Source organism: Astatotilapia calliptera, chromosome 6 (assembly GCF_900246225.1).
Source record: "Astatotilapia calliptera chromosome 6, fAstCal1.2, whole genome shotgun sequence".
NCBI lineage: Eukaryota > Metazoa > Chordata > Actinopteri > Cichliformes > Cichlidae > Astatotilapia > Astatotilapia calliptera.
The window spans coordinates 7,366,082-7,374,747 of record NC_039307.1 but is presented as its reverse complement, the minus strand read 5'-3'; the positions used below and the strand labels follow the sequence as shown (position 1 = coordinate 7,374,747).

The window sequence follows — 8,666 nt, the reverse complement described above, 5'->3', positions numbered from 1 at the left end:
CTGTTGTGTGGACACTTCAGCACCACGGAGAGCGCACACTAAAACTCACTGACCGTCTCACAAACAAATCATTCTGTCCTGCGTGTGCCGTGCAACTTTCTAACCAATATGTAGCAGCTGGAATGAGATAAAGTATCCGCAGATTTTACTGTTGGACCTGGATCAGATCAGACAATGTCACACTGAGCGCCCCCCAAAAACCATTACAGCATATTATGCGTGTGGCACTTAAGTTTGAATGTGTCATACTTTTAAGTTTAGGTTCATATCCTCTTCGATCTTTGACATTTCAGTGTTGGGATCACTTTGCGCATGTTGGGACGGTTTTCCCTCCCTGTGCTGATCCGTATGGATGCGCCAGAGGAGATTTTTGCGCTCGTAGGGGAGGGACGTATGAAGTCAAGTTGGGATCATATCAGGAAGGAGCGCACCGACAAAGCGAGATAGACGACACCAGGGGAGAGAGGCACATTTTCACGCCCTCTCACATTATTTCTCGTCTCATCGATTAAAGAGACAGGCTTCCTTCAGGAAAAAAGTGAACAGGATCCCCAAACGACACGAGGGAGAGATGCAGTCTGTGGAGAGATGGACTTTGCTGCTTTTACTCGTGGGTTTGAAGGCGCAAGGTGAGTGGCGTTTATTCAAGGTAGAGTTATATAGTATATTCTGCAGATTACAGACGCATGAGGATTTTTGGCTGCATGGTTTTCAAGGCTCCAGGACACTGGAGCCTCTCTGCGCGTCAGTGTCTTGATAGTTAACTTGGTGATTCTGGGGTGATTAGGCTGAATTACTGTGCATTCTCCGAGGCGTCTTTTAGTAACTTTGTCTTTTTCTGCCATCCTCCAGTGCTTTGTGGTCATCGCTATGTCGACTCCAAACTTTTTCTCGTTTTTATCATTTGAATAATTAGCAAAAATATCGTCAAAATATGCAAAAGATTTCCTGCCAAAACATTAATTTTAGGTTTTTGCACTAAAACTTCTTTTCTTACGACTCTAACACTAGGTCAACAAAAACGAAATGCGGAAAAATCTGGAGAAAGGCAAATGAATTTTGATGAATGCTAATTTTGTTTTGAAGGGTCGATGTGATTTCACTAAGCAAAACAGATTACAGTTCCGTTTCCCCGTTTACAGGTAGCGAGACTTTTGGAGGTTATACGAGGCCTGTGCCAATTTTGTTTATTCACACAGAAAGAAGATATAAAGGTTTTAGTCGGGAGGAGGGGGCTTGGTCTGCTGCAGGCATTTGATAAAAACCCTCCTAGCAATGCGTGTCTTCGGATGAATCTGATGACCTTATTTCGTTTCACCCCAATTACGACACTAATTAAAAGTTGTATTCATTTCTTGTTTGTTCTTATAGTTTGTAGCAAAGGATAGGTACAAAACATTACATATTTAGCACGAGATACTTTTAAAGTTATCTTGTTGAAGGCTCGTTTGATTGTTGTAATAAAGTTAAACTTATAATCATTAAGGTATTTTCAACTAGCAGTAAAAATAATCGACTAAACTAAAACATACAAAAGTGTATGTTTTTTTTTCAGACAAGAGCAGCTTTGTCCAGAGAAGATTCATAAAATATATATAGAAAGGTAGGAAAAGAGGGAGGACGCAAGAAATGACTGATAGAAGGAGGAAAGAAAGCTAGACAGTGAGGAAGCGAGGAAATCGGGTAATGAAGGGTTGAAGATAGGAATGGATGAAGGGCCATGAGAGAGAGAGAGGGGGGAAGAAGATAAAGATGAAAACAAAGAAGGGAGGGGAGATAGAAGAAAGATTGGAAAAGAGGGAAGATCTGGTGCAAAAAGATTCATAGAAGAAAGAAGGAAAGATAGCTGGGGTAGAAGGGAATAGGAATGAAATGTCAAAGATAAGAAGGAAATCAAGGCGAGGAGGAGGAATGGAGGAAATGAGAATGGAAGGAAGAAATAGTAGGAAGCCAGGATAAAGGATGAAAGAGAGTAGGAAAGAAGAGAAAGGGGTAGGCAGGGCAGAAAGAAGGAAAGGCATTGAGATGAGGCTCAAGGAAAGGAGATAAGGATGCCATCCAACTTGGAATGATGAAAGGGAAGGAAGAATTTGTGATTATTGATATGCAGCCAGTATCTTAATCATTGACCGCAGCTGAGCAGAGAGCCTGGATCTGACCTGGAGCCACTATGTGAAATAAATTCAGCGACAGTAATTATGCTGCAGCATTTCCAAGCTTCAATGTAAACATTTGCTCCAAGGGTATAAATAGCAGCTATCTGATTTATGCATGGTGGCAGGCAGACTTTCTTATGGTGTATCAGCCTTTATACACATTCTTTATTCCAAGTCCATATCACGCCTGTACCTGAATCACGTCACATGAATTTTGGAAAAAAACTAAACTTGACCCTTCATCTGTTGTTGTAACTAAATTTAATAAACACTTCTAAAGACAGTGAGCTTCTAAGAAAGAAGCTGAAGCATTTTGACCAGGTATCTCACAAGATTGCTAAGATGATGCTGATTTTCATCCTTCACAGTGTAGGAAAATTTCAATGTGGGGCATTTAAATAAATTTAGGAACACAAATTAATTCTAATAATCAGATTAAATGTCACGTTCCCTGGTGATAATTTAATGACCAAATCCCATGTTTTTACAAAGTCCCAAAACTGAGACCACTGAGTGCTGGTTCCTCCAATCAGAGATGATGATATAATTGAGAGAAACTCTATAAGGAACATAAACATAACAGTATCATAAAATCCTGTTGCAAATAAGACAAGATTAATGCTGTCGAAAATTGTTAATCTTGGGATTTAGTGCACAGGGCGGTAAAAAAAAACCCCAATTTTTATTCCAGTTAATTATTTGAATGCAGAATGCACTGTTTGTTTCTAAGAGGAGCTGCTGCAGATTAGAGCTCTGAACTTTAAATTGGATACAATTAAACATTAAAGGTTACTGTGCCATAGCCTGAAAACAGAGACGTGGAAATTCCTTTAGTTTGTCTGCAGATCAAAGCGAAATTCATTTTATTGCTGGAAAAGGCATTCTTGGTACGTGTTCTAGTAGTTGAAATTCCAGCTGAGTAAACAAGAAAGACTTGGCAGCACAATTCTAAGCTTAGAATCCAGTCTAAAAATATAAATATATATAAAAAATATTTATATATATTTATATTTATATTTTCTGCATCACCAGCTGAATATGTGCACATTTCAGTGAATGTGCACTGCACAGTAAAGCTGTAGGCTGTAACTTTACAGCTGGGTTTCATTTGTGATGGTACTGTAGTTCCTGCTTAACAAGTTGCACAAATACATTCAACAGGACAAAATACATACTGCACATAAAAAATAAATAAAAACATGGCACTTCCAATTTTACACTGAAACTCTGCTCTTGAGCAGGTTATGCATTCAGCACAAGTTACCATGGTGATTTAACCAGGTTAAAAAAAAAAAATAGAGCCTCTTTCATGACACACAAAACTCTGACTTTAAGCTCGACATAGCTTCCTGACCCATAAAACTTGCTTTGTACTACTCCCCTCTGACCAAGTGATGAGTTGGATGAGCTGGGCATGCAAACATTTACTCCATCACTTCAGAAAGGGACATTTTAAAGCACTCGTCTTCTTTTTCTGTTTCAGCACAATCTACAGCCAAAACTGGCTCATGGGCAGTTCAACATTCACTTCTGACCCTGTGTTCAGTCAGCCTGCACAAAGTCTGCACTAAGTTTGGAGACACTATCAGAATACAAACTTCTGTACTGGTAAATGGACGGGTATATATATATATATATAGCACTTTTCTGCTTTTTCTGAGCACTCAAAGCGTTTCTGCACTACAAGCCAAATTCACCCATTTACACACATTCATGCAGTGCTTTATTCTATGCACTTTAAGCACTTTTTATCTGTCTCATACACACTCACTCACACTCTGATGGATACATCTCACTTGAGAAGGTTCAGTATATTGTCCAACGTGAACTGGAGGAACCTTGGAATGAACCACAAACTTTCCAAATAGTAAATGGCCTGCTCTACCAGCTGAGCCACAGCTGCACCTAATCTCAAATTAGCAGTGGTAATGGTCTTTAGTGATTTGTGACACTGATTAATATTACTCGCATGGATTCATCCTTTTTGAAAGCTGTGAATGTGCAAAACGTGGAAAAACTTATGTAACCATACCGTTAGCTGCAGTTGTGTCCATATATTTGGATAACACACAAACTGTAAACACCAATTAAGCAAGCAATGCTTAGTTTGCCTCTGGTGATTTCAGAAGTGCTACTATTGTGTGTTACTTTAACTTGCATATAGTCACAGCACTGTCCCTTGTATTCAAATAAAGGCTATTCTCATAATGTAATTGAATGCATGACTGATGATCCGGTCAGTGAACTGTGGTGATAAGGTGTGTGTTTGTGTCTGTGTGTGCCTGCATGACGGCAGCTGTGTGGTAACGAGGCTTATATCACGGTAACATTTATAGCGCAGAACACAGAGCAGAGGGGGCGTGGCTAAATATGAACTGAGTCACAGATAAATGTGTTGAGAGGACCTCATGTTGCATCCCTCGCTTCACATCCGCCGGTTTTCATAAAGGCTGAACCTGTTTGTTGGAGTTCAGTTTTTAGAGTAGAAGGCTTCGGGTGATGTTTGTGAAAATGTGTCCATTGTCAGTTGTTAAAACTTATTTTGTGGATAAATGCGATCCTTTATGTTACAGTTTTACAGTTTTTCTAATGGAATATTGAGCTAAAGATACTTCCTGTCAACATCAAACAAGGGCTTCTCAGTTTGCATGTAAAATATTTCTCACTCTGGCATGGCCCAAAGTCAAAATGATATTTCTCCCACATCCAGAGAAAGGAATATATGGGCACTTACATTCCTGGTCAGGGTCACATTCGCACCTAATAATGACAAAATGCACATGCTAAAATGAGCAAAGGACCACTGAGATATTGAACTACAAAGGCTGAGCGCTTTTCTTCCATGAAACATATTCAAATTCATGTAACCCAGTTTTTTTGTGAGCATGCCTTCAGGGAAATTTCTATTAGATCTGCTCATTTCAAAGGTGAAAAAAGTTAAAAATGGATGAGAACTGCGAAATGCGTGCAGTCGAGCATGAATGTCATAAGTCCTTCAAAAAGAGCTATGCTTGACCAATATTAGCATCTGCTGAGAACGTCGGGACAAAAAGAATACAATAAAAAAGACAAATCAAACAAAGCTGTTTGTAGATTTTGCCTGAATACAAGTGTGGAGCCTTTGCTGTTAAAGGCATCAGTCACATCTCATGGTATTCCATTAACTGGACACACATACACACACACTCACTGCTCCACGATCCTATCTTCCTGGGCTTTTTGCACCTGTCTCTCACTTTTCTGTGACTTCGCCTCTTTCTCACTCACTAATCTCTCAGGTTCTTTTCCTCTCATCGGTCTTTTCTCTTGTTTTCCTCTCTCTCCTTTTCCACTCCCACTTAATCTCTGTCACTTAAATTCAATGCATTTCAGCTCAGTTTACAGGCACACAGGAAAAATAAACACTTCAGCTTTATACAGTGTTTACCATATAAGCATTGTACATAAAAAAGAACCCTCGTCTATCTCCATTCCTTTCTGTTTCATTCTTTCTCACTCTCCTTTAAAAGCATTTGCATGCTCAGGGGAGGCTAAAGGCTAAATGGCTTACTCTTACACCAGCCTCTCACACGGCCAATAAAACTGTCTCTTCTTTAACAATAAGCATTATCTGTCTGGTATTCCTCTACACCAGCTTGTCTCCTGTTTCCTGCTTCTCTACTTTTGAGTCCATTAAGTGTATATGTTGTTAACTCAAACCAGGATATCCCCCCCCCCCCCCCCCCCCCTCCCCCTGTATCATACACTGTAGCTGTCTTATTTTTTGAGTCCCATCAAAAAGATGATCCGCTTAAACGGTAAAGAACAGAGCTGTGCAGTGGTGTCAAAAGACAAACTGAGATGCTTCCTTTAAGTCACTAGAACATCTCTGTAGGAAAGATAGCTAAGCAGTGCAGGCAGAAATAAAAGGGCCTTAGAATCTTCTCTTTCCCCCATTTTTCATCACAGCAGTGGATTAGTGCACCATATTTGCAGTGCAGGTTAAGGTGGCCAAACTAAAGACATGCCCAAGCTAAGGAAAATAATCCAATTAGAGGGAAAAAAGAGAAATTAACTAGGAATCTGCAATATAAATATGATAATTCAAAGCTTATCTCGAGACAATATGTAACTCCTCCCACTCAAGGAAATAATTAGGCAACTGTAAAAAGTGCACTTGTTGGAAAATGCAACTGTTTTAAATTAATGTTGGAAAAAGGTTACCCTCGGGATATCCCATGGGAGCTGTTCAGTATAGGGTGTCTGCCTTGCTGTTACAAGTCATTGGCCCCTGTACAAGTAGAACGACATCTTGGTGTGTATTGCTGGCAATAAGTTGGAGTTGTTGCCAAGAGGTGTTGGACTTTGTCACCGATTCTGTTCGGAGATTTTAATGGGCAGAATTTCTAAGTGGACCTTCACCTTGGTGATTTTGTGCAGATGATGTGGTTCTGTTTGTCTCATCAGGTGGTGACCTGTAGCTCGCATTGGAGCAGTTCCCACCCAAGTATGAAGTGGCAGTAATGACAATTAGAACCTCCAAGTCCGAGGCCATTGTTCTCAGCATGGCCCAATATATTCAAGGTTCAAGGTTCAAGGTTCTTTATTTGTCACATGCATAGTTATACAAGTATAACACACAGTGAAATGTAGCCTGACACGCTCCTCGACATGTGCAAAAAAATTGGGGAGGGGGGGGGGGGGGGGTGTAGAGGAAGAACATATATATATATATATATATATATATATATATATATATATATATATATATATATGTAGTATATACATTGGGTGAATGTGCAGTAGTAGCAGCAAGCAGGTGAATTCTGTACATTACAGTTTTTCTCGATTGCTAAAACACATTTCTTGAAACTACGCCTCATATCCTCACAACAGTAAACACAAATCCATAACATCTCACTCAATTTCCCAAACATCCTATTTCCAGGTCAAAATGAAGCTCTACACCCAAAACTATTCACTCCTGCTGAAAAACCAAACTTTGCCCTCAGACATCAAACACAAGCCCTCAAAAACACACACACTACAATAGAGTTTTGCACACTGGTACAATTAATTCAAAACAATAGTTCCAAAACAAATAGGTTGCTTATGGTTCTCCCCTTCAAAACCCTTGTCACATGATAAACACAAAAGACGCAACCAATGTATGTACAGTGGCACATTGTCATTCATGTACTATACAGTACAACACACACCAGAAACATTATCCCACCTCAGCATCTTGTCTTTGGTCTGGGTCAGGCCAGAGAATCTCATCCACATCACAGGCTATATTGGCCCTGGCCAGGCAGCGGGGGTAAAATCCTCTTGCATGCCTGATCCACCCCTGGCATGCATCTACTGATATGTCTAGGCAGGCCTCTTCCATGGCCTGAAGGAGGTGAACACGGACATAAGGTTCTCGGTCATACACTTTCCACCGCCATGCCGAAAATAACTCCTCTATCGGGTTTAGAAAGGGAGAGTATGCAGGCAGAAAGATATTAGAAAACCTTGGGTTATTGGTAAACCAGTCACGAACCAGAGCAGCGCGATGGAAGCTGACGTTATCCCACACAACAACGTAGTGAGGCTGCTCTGGCTGTGCTGGTTCCCTGTAGTCCAGCTGGAACATATGTTGTCTTAAACCATCAAGAAAAGCAAGGAGAAGCATAGTGTTATAGGGTCCTAGTACGGCATGGCGGTGGAGTACCCCTCGTTGGCTGATGGCTGCGCACATAGTGACATTCCCCCCACGCTGACCAGGGACATTTACAATAGCCCGATGGCCAATTATGTTCCTCCCCCTTTTCCTTCTTTTGGTCAGGTTAAAACCTGCCTCATCCACAAAGATTATTTCATGGGGAACAGGCCGTCCTTCAATCTCAAAGATTCTCTGCAAGACACATAACACAGTAGAGTCAGTCGGTACCCTGAACCACAGTTCAAGAGTGCTGAAATGGCAGCATAAACTGCCATGCTGTGATGGTACACAATACTTTATACAGTATCAAAACTCATACCTGAACATATTCCACACGTTGGTTTTTCACTCTGTCAGAGTTTCGTTCGAAAGGGACTCGGTATGCCTGTTTCATCCGGAATTGATTCTTTCGGAGGATGCGGTCAATTGTGGAGAGGCTGATGGCATTTATGCCTCGAAAAAGATGATCATCCTCAATCACTCTCCTTTGAATCTCTTGCAGGCGGATTACATTATTTGCAATTACCATGTTTACAAGTTCCCTCTCTTGCTCCTCTGACAAAAGCCTTAACCTGCCTCCACCAGGTGGTCGTCTCTGTGTCCTACAAAAATAGAAGCACTCATTACTGTAACTGTCACACATTCATTTTACAGGCAAATAATGGAAACATACTGAAACTCAAGACACATAAGTTCAGTAACTTAAACGTTACTGTACAAAGCAGTCTTACTGCAAGTACACCTACCTGTTTTCCTCCCTGAAGGTTCTGATGATGGAGGCAACAGTGAAGCGACTCAAATTTGGTTGTACTCATTGCCCAGCC

The 8,666-nt window shown here is 40.7% G+C and overlaps 1 protein-coding gene across 1 annotated transcript in view; it reads left to right on the top strand.

The window, feature by feature from the left end:
* The first annotated feature begins 378 nt into the window (after positions 1-378).
* LOC113023676 (neuronal acetylcholine receptor subunit alpha-3-like) overlaps positions 379-8,666 on the top strand; it is a 28,987-nt gene continuing 20,699 nt past the window's right edge. The window contains exon 1 of the mRNA XM_026169931.1: positions 379-629. Coding sequence (XP_026025716.1) covers positions 572-629 — 58 coding nt within the window. The 5' untranslated portion in view covers positions 379-571. The remainder of the gene's footprint in view (positions 630-8,666) is intronic.